Below are 16561 nucleotides of genomic sequence, written 5' to 3'. Positions count from 1 at the left end.
AATGAGCAAGACAGTCTCTCACTATGGTCTGATACTGGCAAACATACCTTGAAATGTCTCTAATAATTAGATGAATTAGAGTCTAATTTATTGTTCCCTTATAGATACAGAAAGATGAACTCAATATTTAGTGTGAATGTTTAGAAATACTATTTTTTACTTTGATATCATCAAGTAAACCAAGTGTATATGCTCTTTTAAACAAGTGGGAGATTCAGAAATGTATGAAATAAAATATAAAATATTGGTAGAAAAAATTTTATAGCATTTTAGAATTTTCCATTTTTTATGTATCATGGTTCTACTAAAATTACAACCCAAAGACAGCCTATTTTTCTATTCACAAGTATATGCTACATGTTTAAAGAACTGAAACATTTATAAGCAGTAATTATCAAAGTAAAGCACAAACATAAGTTTAAGCCATGAAAAATCACAATTATACTTAAGGGTGATAAATTCCACCACCACCACCACCATCAGTAAGGGATCAGAAACCATCTCACTTGGTACATTTGCACTGTTGATATATTAGAAAGCACTGATTAATATGCATCCTGGTCTAAATCTCAAAAAGAAAGAAAGAAAGAAAGAAAGAAAGAAAGAAAGAAAGAAAGAAAGAAAGAAAGAAAGAAAGAAAGAAAGAAAGAAAGAAAAATTGAGACAGCTCAAGAATTTTTCTGTTAAAAAAAGCAAAACAAAATTAAACAATGAAGGTATATAAGTGTCTTCATGGGTCAAGAAAAGAAGCTCTCTGGAAGTTAGCCCATCCTGGTAGGAAATACCATTTAATCTTTTAAATCTTTGTGTATGGGGCTTATGAGATAACTCAGGGGGTAAGGACACACTGGCTGCAAAGATTGAAAGCCTCAGATCCTACATTGCAAAAGGAGAGAAATAACTTCTGCTTGTTGTCTTCTGATTGTGCTTGAGTGTACACATACACACACAGCACAAACATACACACATACACTCATATATATACACATATATCAAATACACACACATATACACATGTACATACACAATGAAAACAAAAATTAAAAATAAAACTAATAGACATAACAGGAGTTATGTATCAAAATGAAAGTATCACTACTTCAAAGAGAAAATTGTGCTTGAAATAAAAAACAAAACAGCAAAAGTTACTAAGTTACTACTCAGGAAATAAAATGCCATTTACATATAGTTCTCCCTTGATGAATATTTTCACACCTGGTTTCTTGCCTGTGAGTTTAACATTTCTGTAAATTAACCCGTTTGTTCATAGTCACTGTGCTTTTGTAGCATATGAGCATTACCAAGTTCAGTGGTGCAAGAAGAATCAAATCTCTTAAGTATTGCGCGGTAGGGCTTGCCTTCCTCTTTCCGCCATCTTGGCGCCTGTGGAGGCCTGCTGGGAACAGGACTTCTGAAAGCAAGTATGTCTGGAAGGCTGCGGTGCAAGGCCACTTTTGCTGGCTACAAGCGAGGTCTCCGGAACCAAAGAGAGCACACAGCTCTTCTTAAAATCGAAAGTGTCTATGCCCGAGATGAAACCGAGTTCTACTTAGGCAAGAGATGTGCTTATGTTTATAAAGCAAAAAACAATACAGTGACTCCTGGAGGCAAACCAAACAAAACCAGAGTGATCTGGGGAAAAGTAACTCGGGCCCACGGAAACAGTGGCGTGGTCCGTGCCAAATTCCGAAGCAACCTTCCTGCAAAGGCCATTGGACCCAGAATCCGGGTGATGCTGTACCCATCCCGGATTTAAATTAATGGAGAGTAAATAAATAAAAGTAGATTAAAAAAAATCTCTTAAGTATTATACATAATGCAAGTATTATGTATAATGTTCTGATATAGGATGCATATATATGTGTGTATATGTATATATGTATATATATATATATATATTTATATTATATATGTATATAATATAGTCATATAATATATATAATCTGAATGTGATTCTTTTTTATTATTAGATATTTTCTTTATTTACATTTCAAATGTTATCCCTTTTCCTCCTTTCCCCTCTGAAAACTTCCTATCCCATCCCCCTTCCCCTGCTCATCAACTTACCCATTCCCACTTCCCTGTCCTCACGTTCCCCTACATGGGGGCATAGAGCCTTCACAGCGCCAAGGGTCTATCCTCCCATTGATGTCCAACAAGGCCATCCTCTGCTACATATGTAGTTGGAGACATGGGTCCCTCCATGTGTACTCTTTGGTTGGTGATTTAGTCCCTGAGAGCTCTGGAGTATACTGATTGTTTCATATTGTTGTACCTCCTATGGGGCTGCAAACCCCTTCAGCTCCTTGGGTCTTTTCTCTAGCTCTTCCATTGGGGAACCTGTGCTTACTCCATTGGTTGGCTGTGAGCATCCACTTCTCTATTTGCCATATATCCCTCAACACATAATGGATACAGAAAATGTGATACATTTACAAAATGGAGTACTACTCAGCTATTAAAAATAATGAATTCATCAAATTCTTAGGCAAATGGATGGAACTATAAAATATCATCCTGAGTGAGGTAACCCAATCACAAAAGAACACACATGGTATGCACTTACTAATAAGTGGATATTATACTAGAAGCTCAGAATACCTAAGATACAATTCACAGACTACATGAAGCTCAAAAAGAAGGAAGGCCAAAGTGTGGATACTTCTGTCCTTCTTAGAAGGGGGATAAAAATACCCATGGGAAGAGATACAGAGGCAAAGTATAGAGCACAGACTGGAGGAAAGGCCATTTAGAGACTGCCCTATGTTGGGATCCATCCCATATACAGTTACCAAACCCAGATAGTGTATTGTGGATGCCAAGAAGTGCTTGCTGACAGGAGCCTGACATAGCTGTCTCCTGAGAGTCTCTTCCAGTGCCTGACAAATACAGATGTGAATATGATTTTCAATTGTATATTTAGACTCATAGATTTGCATATGTATTTTTCCATTTTGTAAGAAACATATTGGTATACATGTTAGTCATGTTTGTTTGTCTCTAAGTATTTGTAGACATGATGATTATGGGGGTAAAGGGTATATTTTCTTCAGCAGTAATAGTTACTGGAAATTTACCCATGTTTCTGTAAGTAGCTATTAGGCAATTGACAAACAAAGGAGGATATAAAAGTAAAAAGGGTCATTTATATTTTGAATGGAATAAAGAATGGAAAATGGGACATAAATTGTAAAATAAAAGAAAAATATTTTGACCAAAAATACATACATGAATGTTATTTATTTATCCATTTGTGTTTTTCATGCAGAGTTTTTCTACATAGCCCTGGATGTACTAGAATTGATTACATAGACCAGGTTGGCCTTGAACTCACAGATATCTACCTGCCTTTGCCTCCTGAGTTCTAAGCTTAAAAGCAGCGCATCACTCTACTCCGATAACTCATTCCTTTCTTAAAGCAACAAATAATCAACTTACAGATTCTTTGTATGACTATTTGCAAGTAACTGAAGTAATTGTACTCTTTGGTGAGCTGTATGCCTATGTGCGTGTGGTACTGAACACACACACATTAAAAAAATGGTACATTTTATTATTACTATTTTACTGAATTCTTTAGACACCTGTTCTTATTTCTCTATAGTATATGTTTGTGTAGTAAGTCAAAATTGTAGCATACATTTTTTGAACCAGCAAAGGTAATGATTTGATTTCCATCAAGAAATTCAAAAGAGGAGATCATATGAAATTTAAATACTTGTGGAATTTGCTGTGTTCTACAGCATCTGTAATAATATGTGAGCAGATTTGGTTATCTGATCACTTTCCTTGGCTTTGATTTTCTTTATTCTCAACAAAGCCAATTCTCTTTCAGTCTGTGTGGTCTAAATTGACCAGGCTTGTAGTTTCTAGCTGCGAAGATGCATGATTTGCATTATAAACTAAGAGTCAGTTGCTGGATGTTACAGCTCTTACTGAAAATTTGTGAATGTTATACACACAGTAAGAGCTCCCCAGAATCAGGCAAGTAGCAAGATTACATCTTTTCTATGAAGCCACTGCTGAGCATGGTACTCTGTAGGAGGACAGGGCAGACCTTGCTGTACACATGAATGATGAGCAGATAAAGAAAAAGAATATATGCATAGAAAGAAAACTCTTATAGTCAGAACTGCTGCCACAGTCAGATAGAGCTCATACAAAGCACAGTCTTCCTTCAACAGTCTGAGTCTTAAGTAATTTGATGACTCATTCATTAAATAAGTATTGCCAAGTAAAGCTTTCATGTCTAAAATTTTAGATCAATTGTGATGAGTTTATTTTCAAAAATGTATCCATTTTAAACAAGCTAGATTGTTTACTATATATATATATATATGAGATATATCATATATATCAATATATTATCTGTCAATCATCTATACAAATATGTTTGTGTTTCTGTCTATTATGTGTTTCCCTAACATCTGTCTATAATGTCATCTCTATATATTTATTATCTAATTGACAATGATTCCTCTGTTTTTAGGAAAGCAAAGAGTTAGGTCTCATTATGGAATTTTCCACCGAGATTTATTTGAGATGATTTTGCCTCCTACTACTTTATGTCATCTCATCCTATCTCATCCCAGACAACCTCTTTTCCTTTCATGGACCACATGACCTTTTGCAATGCACATTCACATTTCCAACACCTCTTATTCTCTTTTTATGGTCATTTACAATCTCATTGTTATTTACACCATCACAACTTCATATGTATACACAATGAAAGTTAGGATCTATCAGTATCCCTGACCTCAAGCAATACTACAGAGCAATAGTGTTAAAAACTGCATGGTATTGGTACAGTGACAGGCAGGTGGATCAATGGAAGAGGATTGAAGCTCCAGAAATGAACCCACACACCTATGGCCACTTGATCCTCGACAAAGGGGCTGAAATCATCCAATGGAAAAAAGATAGCCTTTTCAACAAATGGTGCTGGTTCAACTGGAGGTGAGCATGCAGAAGAATGTGAATAGATCCATCCTTGTCTTCTTGTACTAAGCTCAAATCCAAATGGATCAAGGACCTCCACATAAAGCCAGACACTCTGAAGCTAATAGAAAAGAAACTGGGGAAGACCCTTGAGGACATCGATACAGGGAGAAAGTTTCTGAACAGAACACCAATAGTATATGCTCTAAGATCAAGAATTGACAAATGCGACCTCATAAAATTACAAAGTTTCTCTAAGGCAAAGGACACCATCAAAAGGACAAATCGGCAACCAACAAATTGGGAAAAGATCTTTACCAACCCCACATCAGATAGAGGGCTAATATCCAATATATATAAAGAACTCAAGAAGTTAGACTCCAGAAAACCAAACAACCCTATTAAAAATGGGGTACAGAGTTAAACAAAGAATTCTCACCTGAAGAACTTCGGATGGCTGAGAAGCATCTTAAAAAATGCTCAACTTCATTAGTCATTAGGGAAATGCAAATCAAAACAACCCTGAGATTTCACCTTACACCAGTCAGAATGGCTAAGATTAAAAATTCAGGAGACAGCAGGTGTTGGCGAGGATGTGGAGAAAGAGGAACACTCCTCCACTGCTGGTGGGGTTGCAAATTGGTACAACCACTCTGGAAATCAGTCTGGTGGTTCCTCCAAAAGCTGGGCACCTCACTTCCAGAAGATCCTGCTATACAACTCCTGGGCATACACCCAGAGGATTCCCCACCATGTAATAAGGATACATGCTCTACTATGTTCATAGCAGCCCTATTTATAATTGCCAGAAGCTGGAAAGAACCCAGGTATCCCTCAACAGAAGAGTGGATGCAAAAAATGTGGTATATCTACACAATGGAGTACTATTCAGCCATTAGAAACAATGAATTCATGAAATTCTTAGGCAAATGGATGGAGCTGGAGAACATCATACTAAGTGAGGTAACCCAGACTCAAAAGGTGAATCATGGTATGCACTCACTAATAAGTGGATACTAACCTAGAAAACTGGAATACCCAAAACATAATCCACACATCAAATGAGGTACAAGAAGAAAGGAGGAGTGGCCCCTCGTTCTGGAAAGACTCAGTGAAGCAGTGCTCGGCAAAACCAGAACGGGGAAGTGGGAAGGGTTGGGTGGGAGGACAGGAGGAGAGAAGGGGGCTTATGGGACTTTTGGGGAGTGGGGGGCTAGAAAAGGGGAAATCATTTGAAATGTAAATAAAAATATATCGAATAAAAAATATATCAATAATTAAAAAAAAGAAAGTTAGGATCTGCATACTAGATAGAGCATATAGTTTTTATCTTTTCAGATCAAGGGTGGGAAAACAAAGAAAATTTTCACTGGCTAATAATGTCCTTGAATAGCAAATATCCAATTAACTTATTGGCTGTCATAGTAATAAAGAATGAAAAATTTCCAAGGAAAAAGTATTGCATTTTCTTGTTTCTAATTCTTTACAGGAAAGAAGAGATGAAATGCCTTCCAAGTCTGGCTGAGTATAATGGATGGCTACGTAGATATAATAAGCGCTTAAACAAGCATAAGCTCATTTAAAACAAGAGAGGAAAAATACTATAAAAATGAGTAAATTAACAGGAAGTTTATGCCAGAAATTGCTATGGAGATGGGAAAGATCGTTCTTGAGTGACATTGTATGTTCTGGGACCATGCCCTCATCTCAGAAGTCCTCCAGTTCTGTTAGCTTTCAGATATGATGAGGAAGCAGACAGTCCCTCCACAAACGGAGTCCCTCAGAGCATGCTTACTAGTTTACCTGGTCTCTTTCAGCTTTCAAAATGATTTGAATCAGCCTTCCAGGTTCTTCTGTTAGCAGACACCAAATGTTAGAAATACATTTGCAATTCAGGTCTATCAGATTTAAATTTGTCAATGGATTATCTGACCTGGATGTTGCACATCAATATGCATTAAAGTCTAAAAGTCTTCTTCCCAGAACACTCTCCTTTCCTCATCTCACTCTAAACATTGAATAGAAACACTGAGAAATTAGTATGTAAGGAGAAAACAAGGTTACTTCTTTTGTATTAGCTTCTTGGGTTTTTTAATACATTTTTCTTGATTTCTTCAAAATGACAAATGAAAACTCTTAGTGAGGTTCAGTGTCTCCCCAGGATTAGTGAAGAGATCTCCCACCCATGCATGAAGATTCTCGCTGTTTCCCACACTAAGCCGGGAACCGTATGAGGTTTGCTCGTATTAGTTAACCACACCGTTTGCTTTGGAAGTTTTTATTCTGATAGGAAATACAGATTACAAACTGTAAGAATTTTTGAAAGAATACTTAAAGATTGACACAAGTTCAGTAGTTATTAGGTTGATGTCCTGGTAGAGAGTAAGTAGAATTATGGTTTAGGGCAGATGCTAGGTAGTATTTCTGAAGACACTTACTCTGAGTCTTGAAGTTTTATAAAAAGCTGTTTAAGCAAACAACTGGATAGGAGACTTCCAGAAAAGGAGCTTAAAGTACAAAGACCATAGAAAACAGAAGAGGAGAGTAAGCTAATGAGCTGAACTTAAAATAAAAAAGACAAGGAAAAGTTACAGGTGATCTTTTAATTGTAAATTCAGATGACACGCTTGAATCTGGCATATAAAATAGATAGCAGGCCTGGGGAGATGGTTCTATGGGTAAAGTGTGAAGACCTGAATTTGAATCACTTGCACACACATAAAGCTGAGGTAGTAACACATGTCTGTTATCTAAGTGTGTAGATGTGGAGATGGGAGCAAAAGTAGGAGATTCCCCTGAAATTGGCAATTCAACTAGCCAGGGAGGCATTTCTGGGAACAGCAAAGATCTTGCTAATGTAAAGATCCACACCTAAGGTAATTCTCTGACTTCTACAAACATGCTTGGAAGATACAAAACATAGACCATACATTTATTAGTTCACATAGACACATAAACATAAACAGACACATCCACACACAGACACCTGAAAATTGTAGATGAAGGGAACAGTGTACAAACAGGTGCTTAATGATGAAAGTCATAATGGAACATCACTGACTGACATGGTTGGTGACATGAAGAAGGTAGAAATATTTGTGTTATACTTTGAGTGTAGAGGCAAGAGGATTTGGTCATATGGAAAGTGAGAGTCACAAAAAGAAAATGAAATCAAGGGATTATTAAGATATGGTATACACTGCATGGTAAACATGTCCGATGCAGCCGTACAACCACTCATACCTGTTGGAAGAGGAGAAATGAGTGACAAGAACACACAGAGGACTTTCCCAAGAGGCAAAACATAGACAGTGAACTCTGTGTATCCTTGCTTAAAAAATGAAATGAATTCTACACTGATGAAGCAGTTTAAAGCCTTTAACCTAAAAAATTGCTTATCCAAATAACAATACAGGAATACAGTTATTTTTCAAATTAACAAGTAAATAGATTTCAGGTCAAACAGGTCTCTTAGAATTATGAAGTTTAAAGCATGAGTATCAGAGAATACATTTGTGGTATTAGGAATAGGAATGCTTCTTAGAATCATCAAACAAATCCCAGCAGTCTAAAAGCAAATGACACATATAGTTGAGAAACACAAACTTTCAGTGTCTATATGATGACCTTTGTCAGGAGGCTAAGGCTGAATGAAATTCAAATGCCTGATATGTAACATAACTGCTTGTAATTACTAGAATGTAAAAACATTTTTCTAAAGAAAAAGTCATAGACTGTCAAAGGAAAAGATCAAGCAGTTCACACACACACACACATACACACAAAAGAGGTAAACAAAGCTTTTAAGCATAGGGCAATTTTCCTTCTCACTATTTAAAAATATGCAAATTAAGGTAGCAATTGGATGTCATTTTCACCTCTCAGGATGAGTGAACATTCAAGAGACTAATAATGGCCTGTGTTAGCACGTCAGAGAAAACAACTCTTCTCACATACTGGAGGTTCCAAATTTATATAGCATTTGTTAAAGGAGAAAACCTGACCATATCAATTAAAAGTACAAATGCACATATTTCACATAGTGAATTCACCACTAGGATTTGCAGCTATGTTATGGGAATAGTCACACTGGATCACAGTCACAATGCTGGCAGTTATATTAAAATGTAGAAATTGTTTACATATTGCCCCCGAGGGCCTGAGTGTGCTAAGCCTTTAAGATACTGAAACATTTGAAAATTCATAAACATATGTTAGCTTTAAACTAAAAAAATGTAAAATGAATATAACGCAGAGCATAATATATTTAAAGTTACTGATGACAAAACTAAATTTTGGAAGAAGCACCTGCATAATAAGAGTGAGTCAGACTGACTAACTTAGGGTATATATTTTCTACATTTAAAAAATAGGGTGTACTATCAAAAGGAGGTAAATATCTCAAATCCTCTCTCAAATCCTTTTTCCGTGTAATTTCTAATGTACCATTGAGTGTTTTATTGAGGATATAGTAGTTTACTCATGTGAGATTATGGAATGACACTTGAAAACCTCACCACTTTACACTTGGATCAATATTCCTTAACTATCACCTCTTGTTTACTTAGAATTAGAAAACGTGTCAATAACAACCATAGAGAACTTGCTTGACAGATAAGAACAGTTTAAAGTAATTTACTAGAGAAATGAATCAATGGTTCTTCATATTCTTAAATGAAATAATTCACCTATAGAAGTGTGTAGACTTACTAATTAACAGTGTATCTGTCCCTAAATGCAGAACAGTTGAGTCATTTGTTTATGTTTTATACATGGTGACATTTGTGACATGAAATTTTGAATATGAAGTAATAGGAATTTCAGTTGTCAACAGTGAGACTTCTGAAGTCTTTGTGCTGTAGTTTAAGTCTCATGGAAGAATCAATGTGTGAAGTAAAATGCTGGGTATCATTGCTGGCACAATAGAAAATCATTAAAAATAAATTCTTGATATTTACATTAAGATCTAAAAAAAATGCAGTCATACAAGCTGAAGGTCATTTTCTTGGTTTGAGATTGAGAAAGGTACTGTAGCAAGAATAGCTGTCAGATAGATAGTACAGTGGTTTTGAGAAGTGACTTAAAGTTCTAATAGCAATGATGCTTTATGGCCTTGGGCAAACTTTCTTAAGTGTTTAAATGTTCTTTTGCTATAAAATAATAAAAATCTATGTTTACCTTTCATAGTTGTATAAAAAATGACAGTAACACAAAGCTGAAGCCTCCAGTAATAATGCTTTAATATCATGATTATTATCATCAGGGGCCAAATAGGTTTCAGAGAACAGGGAGTCCTCAGCACTGAATCCTATAAATTATTCAAAGACACTAAAGACCAAAGGACAATTGGATTTAATCCTTTGTAAGTCACAAATAACTTTGAAAAACACAGTGTTTCAGAAGTGGTGATTACAAAGAAAAAGATAACTCCTGTTTAAAAAAAAAACATAAGGAACAGATACAAAATATGCAGTGCATTATGCTAAAGAATTAAGATTACAGTAGGAGAGTCAGAGAGTAAGACCAAAGGAATACTCTGAGGAAAAACAGTCTATGTTCCTCATTAGGCAAGAACAAGAGACAGTTGCCTAGAAAGATTTCAGGTTGGCTTAAAGGATAACATCTATTCTACTCATTTGGGAAAAGTAAAGATCAAGAATAGCTTCCCTAAGTTGAGGAAGGTTCCTTGATAGCTGTAGTACTTGGACTTTGGGTGACTGAAAATTCATTAAGCGAAGCTGCTCTAACATTGAAGATTATCTCTTTGTAAATGTATATGCATGCATGATGCACCAACCACACGATTTTTTAAAGTAAGCAAATTCTTTTCCCTCCTTCAATCCAGTGTAAAATAATCATCCATGGAGAGTTTTCTCTCTTAGGACATTGTAAGACTGATAAGTAGAACCTTGGATTTGTGTATGTAATAAACAGCTATCTATGAGATCAAAAAGCATCTCTATGAAGTATCAAAATTACATAAAACGTAACCTTTCTAAAACCTAAATAGAAAATGCAAGTGCAGTGAAATATTAAGATTGACTCTGAAAAATGCTCTTTATAATTGAAAATTTAATTGAATGTGAAAGGCAAGTGAATTTTTCTTGCACTCATTACAGCTATTTAATAAACATTCCTAATTGGTAGCTATTCCTCTCTTGAGCTCAGAGATGAAGGAGCTTCGTCTTAAATAACTTACCCTTTCTTATTTTGCAAATTCAAACTCTCTTCTTCAAAAGCCTGACAATTTCCCCTTCCTACCTCTAATTAAAAGATAAGAATATCTTGACCAACATACCCAGGAAATTATATATTAGTGGAACATTTGTGTGATTATTATATGAGACCTTTGTAATTTTTTTTTGTTCCAAAGTACAAATGAACACACTAAAGAGAATAGATAAAACAAACTACTAAAGGTGTTACAGTTTGCTTTACAGTTCATGCTTCTACAGCTTTCAACTGAGCTATTTCAAACTCTCTATCCCATTTTCCTTCAGTCTCCTTTGCTTGGCCAGTTTTCTCTCCTCACTTTGTAAGTATTAAATCATTTGGGGGTTGAAGCTCCACAGTCCCTTCCTGCTGTGTTCCCTTCATGGCTCTAGTCTCCACTAGGTCTGCTCTGCACTGGAACTGAGACAAAGACCTCTTCCATTTGTGTTCATTGCTCTACTGTGCATATTCTTTCATCATATCAAAATCAATCTACATATGAAGCTCACCTTCTTCACCAAAAACTCTTGCCTGTGTACCTACTCTCTTCATTAGTTAATATCACTAGTGAAGTATTTTTCCCTAAGGAAACATAGATGCTAGTTAACAATCTTTACTCTGGCCACACTTTTCTGCCACCCTCCGACACAGATCTACTCAATCAGTAGATATTCTGACAAATATTCTGTATTTAGGGACATATGAGTTTTTCTCTCTCCAGGAGCTTCTTCTACTTTAATCTAAGCATCCACCACGTCAAATTGCATTACTCTGACATTTAACTAATGGGATTTCTGTTTTGTATTATTTAGCCATCCAAAACGTTCTTCTGCCACCCTACTACTCTTTGTAAATGCAAATCCGATCATGTCCTTATGCAGTTCAAATAATTTATGAGTCCTCTTTTCCCTTCCATGTGGTCTCCTTGCAACAGCTATAGATTTTCTACAAATCCACAAAGCTTTGCTCCTTACCACACCTGCTCCCTCTTATGCTGTTCTTACTCCTCCTAGTCCAAACAAGCTCTGAAAGACCTGGTTCCTGGAGCTGCTCTCTCCTCATGTTCCATCACTTTATCTAGTCACTGCCTTGGTTCACCCTCTTCAGATGACTCAGTTAGAGGCTGAAATGGAACCCTGATTAGACAACATTATGAAATGTGCCAAGCTTAATGGACTTACCATTCCTGTGTTTTTCTCTGTTGTAGCAAGAAGCTTTCCCTTCATAGCGCTTTATCATGCTTTGTCATAATTCATACTGGACCTGACCCATCTCTTTCACCTACAGTTCAAGCTCATGCAAGACAGCAGCTCCTATTAAAATGTTTTGTATTCTGAGTTTCTTGCATAGGATTTTAGGTAGAATTTCTCTTCCTGAACATGTTTAATAAGTCAAAGGACATATCCATTATTTAATATCATAAATGAATAGATGGATTCTTTACCTAATATGATTTTATCCTTTGCTCCATCCTTCACTGCCATTTGATTAATGAAGAAATTGCCCAGAACTGCCTTGCTCTGGTTTCTTCAAAATATTGCAAATAGGGAAAGGATAAATGGAAATTTTTTTCTTCTGTCCAATTTGAGCAATCATAATACAGATATTTTGTCATAACCTGGTAAATATGTTGGAGTAATAATAGAAGACCTGGTTAAAAGCACCTACAAAGTCTCTGACAAACAAACAAACAAAACAAAAACAAAAACAGAAACAAAAACTACTTTGAGACAGAAGATATAAAGCTAAAGTGTAAGGCCTGGCTTCTCAGACTGTTTAATGTCACATTGATTTGGGGCAAATTAAATCATGTTATGTGAAAGCAGTCCTAAAACTAGAGCATTTTCTCAGAACATAAAGTAACACTTCATTTACAATATGCCTTTAAAGTACAGAAAAATAGTGGAGTTCCTCTGTATGTAAGATATAGAGAAAAGACTCATTGATAGGGAAATGATAGATGGGCGGTGGACAAATGATTTCTCATTGGAAGTGAACGTACTTTTCCTCTTCCCAAAATAAACAGAACTTTAGAAAACACCAATTTGGGGGGAAAGTAAAGAGTTTCTCAGTTTTTGAAAGTTTCACAAATTTTCATGAAACCACTCTTAAACACATCAATTATAAATTTAAAAATTATAAAATGTCATATCATTTGCAAAGAACTAAAGGCATGAGACTCATAATTCTGTTATTAATCTTAGAATAGAAGATAGGGGACATAAAAAAATCATTAGAGTAAAAAAAAAAATTACTTCAAATCAATGTAGGTTTTTTCTGTCAATTCAAACCAGAAAAGCCCAATGAATCACAGCTTGATCATAAGTTTTCAAAAACCAAATGCAAGGACAATTATATTATATATTTTATATCTTTCTTTTGAAGGATAAAACTTTATGTTTAACCTGCTTAGGATTATTACTGCAACTAATGTAGTCTCTTATCTTTTATAAGACCTGGTATACCAAAAGTGAAGAGCAATCAACACTATTTAAGTATTGTTGAATTTGACTCCAGATTTGACAGGAGGGCACCCTTAACCTCAATGTGCTCTTACTAATGTACAAGAGGAAATTCATATGAAGCATATTGTATATAATCTCATATTCTCTGTAAATTTAAATAAACTAAACAACTTTATTTTGTGTATCCCATTACTTTTACTATTGCTCTTGAATATTTCAAGTTTGAAAGTAAATTGTCCAACAAAAAAAAAGTTAGATAAAAAAATAGACATGAGCAGATGGATATCTGTGAGTTTGAGGCCAGCCTGGTCTACAGAACAAGTTACAGGACAGGTAGGACTACACAGAGAAACCCTGTCTTTAAAGAAAAAAAGAAAAGAAAAGAGAAAATAATATGTAAATGTTATCAGGCATAGTGGCATACACCTCTAATGCCAGCACAATGAGGGCTGAAACAGTAGTATCATGAATTATAAGTTCACATGTGCTACAAGAGTGCTATCCTATCTCAAAACCAAATTATTTTCTTCACAGTTATTATAGTGCAACATACAATATTTCAGTGTTTGTAACTTTTCTGTATTATCTGATAAAAACTTGAGGAAACTGTCTGGGCAGAGAAATAGAACAAATTAAGGACACCATTAGAAAATAGGCAAACAAAAATATCGATCAGGTAGTCTTCTTCACAGATTGTGAAAGTTGGAATCAGTCTAGAACTCTATAACTTCCTTTGGTGTTTTGACTATGTATCTGATTAATCATATGATTCCCAATGTATATCTTTAATTTAAAGCATCCACACACAGGATAGGTGGATATATCACAGGTAGATAATATCACAGAGGCTAATTTATCAAGTGATTGGTCACAGGATGTAGTTTCTATACATAATTTACATTCATAATACAATGTCTCAGATATCTCTGTATTTTAAAAATCTTGGTGATAGACAAGTTTAGTAGTTTGTTTGCTAGTTTTGGTGAAAATTAACAAATCTATTATCTAAGCTAAATATTTCTTAAATAGTAAAAATACATCTGCAAAGTTAGGCTATTGTGTGTTATATCAAATGTTTTGTAAGAACAATTTTTTTTTACAGATAGAGTTATATTGATACTTATACAAAATATATTAATTTAAAGATTTTAATTAAGAAACACAAAGAATATTGATTATATAAGAGTGAAATATCTGTTTTCATCATCTTGCATGCTTTTATGGATCACAATAATTAAATAGTATACATATCCAACAACACTAAATGTTTGAGTCAAAGTGCAACTAATTATACTTCTTGTTTTTGAAAATGGTTATGATTTTATTATCTGTATAATTTCCTTTATAATATCCAGTAAAATTTAACTATCTCACAATATAAATACTTAGACTATCTATCAATATAAATACTTAAGAATGAAAAGCAATAATTTAATTTAGATAATGCTGAAGATAAATTATGGCTAACAATAAAATACTGCTTTCTCCAGCAATATGATAGATACTTATACCTCCCAAATTGCTCTATTTGAATTAATCATGTCCAGTTTTACAAGCTGCTGAACTCTATACATTTAGTAGTTTATTGCTAAACACCCTTTTTAGAAGACAAACATAATTTTGTTCCTGATAACCAGAATTAGATTACATCTTTTGAACAGGTAACCAACACATTTTATCCTTAAGTCATTTTGTGTGTGTGTGTGTGTGTGTGTGTGTGTTTGTAGTTTCCATAAAAGAAATTAAATGTACCCTGACTAATGTTCCTTAGTAAAACAGAAAAAAAAACCCTGCAAGCTGATAAAGATTCAGTCTGAGAGCACTACAATTAAAATAATAGTGTGTAAAAAATATTTATATTCATTCCCAAATAACAAATGTGAAAATCAGTCTCTGACATTACAAAGAATAGACCTCATGTTAAATTTCCAAATTACTAAACTTGAAGGTCTATTTTTACCATTTGGTACTAAAAGGCCTACAATTTGACAGATTAGGTTGACATATAGTTACTACTTAGGATTTACCTTTAATTATAGTGGAATCATATGCACATATGCTTTGGGTCACTCTATTCAATGAGCACCAACCACCTGACCCACATTCTACACCACCTGCAACCAAATGCAGTTTGGATTTATCTAAAGAGCATGTAATATAGTCATTTATCAAGAATAAATATTCCTTTTTTCACTAGAAAACATTTTTTCTTATTTACTATTTGCCTTTAAAAAGATTTTTAAACATCTACACAGAACTAATTGCATATGAATGTGAAAATTGCCAACACTGTGTGAAACTTGGATATCTCTAAAGTTACTTTTTTAGCCCTCTTAATCTTTACCTTTAGGAAGACCATCCTCTATATCTTATACTTTTAAAGTTCTATTATCATGTAACCAGCTGCCACATTCTCAATTTACCATCGTTTTGCCACTACCACTTCATTTCATGCATGTTTTGTTACATAACTAAAATACTTCTAGTTAAAATGATACTAAGTGAGGCTAACTGATAATCTGGATAGTTAACCTTTTAGAGCTTTAAACACTGAATGAATGTCATCGTGCAACCATTCTAGCTCTCAAGACATTGATTTGTGAAAAAAAATCACAGTGTATTACATTTCAGAAAGTCATTCAAAATTAAATCATACTATTTAGATGTAATTTTTTCAGACAATCTATCCTCAAATATATTTGAAAAATAAATTAGTTTCCATGCTGGTAACATTCTGAGAAAATCTTAGTAAAATAATAAATAATGAATGAATAAATAAGTAAATAAAAAAATATCACTCCTTAAAGAGAATGCTTGGAGTCAAATTGTGTGAAATGTTGATATTTCATTTAATACTCATCATATATTAAAAATAATTCATAAAATTTATGATAACTATCCACCAACCGAGTTATAATTCACACACATTTTGGCTTAAAATA

General features: G+C 34.4%; 2 protein-coding genes across 2 annotated transcripts in view; one reads left to right on the top strand and one right to left on the bottom strand.

Annotated features, from left to right (window-relative positions):
* Positions 1 to 16561, bottom strand: part of LOC127689861 (glutamate receptor 4-like) — a 134946-nt gene that overhangs the window by 115583 nt on the left and 2802 nt on the right. The gene's annotated exons all lie outside the window — the stretch shown is intronic.
* LOC127689466 (60S ribosomal protein L35a-like) lies at positions 1349 to 1789 on the top strand. The gene has a single exon (XM_052189173.1). It carries the CDS (start codon positions 1424 to 1426, stop codon positions 1754 to 1756), a length of 333 nt encoding a protein of 110 aa, XP_052045133.1. The 5' UTR covers positions 1349 to 1423; the 3' UTR covers positions 1757 to 1789.

Source organism: Apodemus sylvaticus, chromosome 7 (assembly GCF_947179515.1).
Source record: "Apodemus sylvaticus chromosome 7, mApoSyl1.1, whole genome shotgun sequence".
In the NCBI taxonomy this organism is placed as follows: domain Eukaryota; kingdom Metazoa; phylum Chordata; class Mammalia; order Rodentia; family Muridae; genus Apodemus; species Apodemus sylvaticus.
The sequence above is the reverse complement of the archived record's forward strand: the minus strand, read 5'-3'. Positions and strand labels throughout refer to the sequence as shown.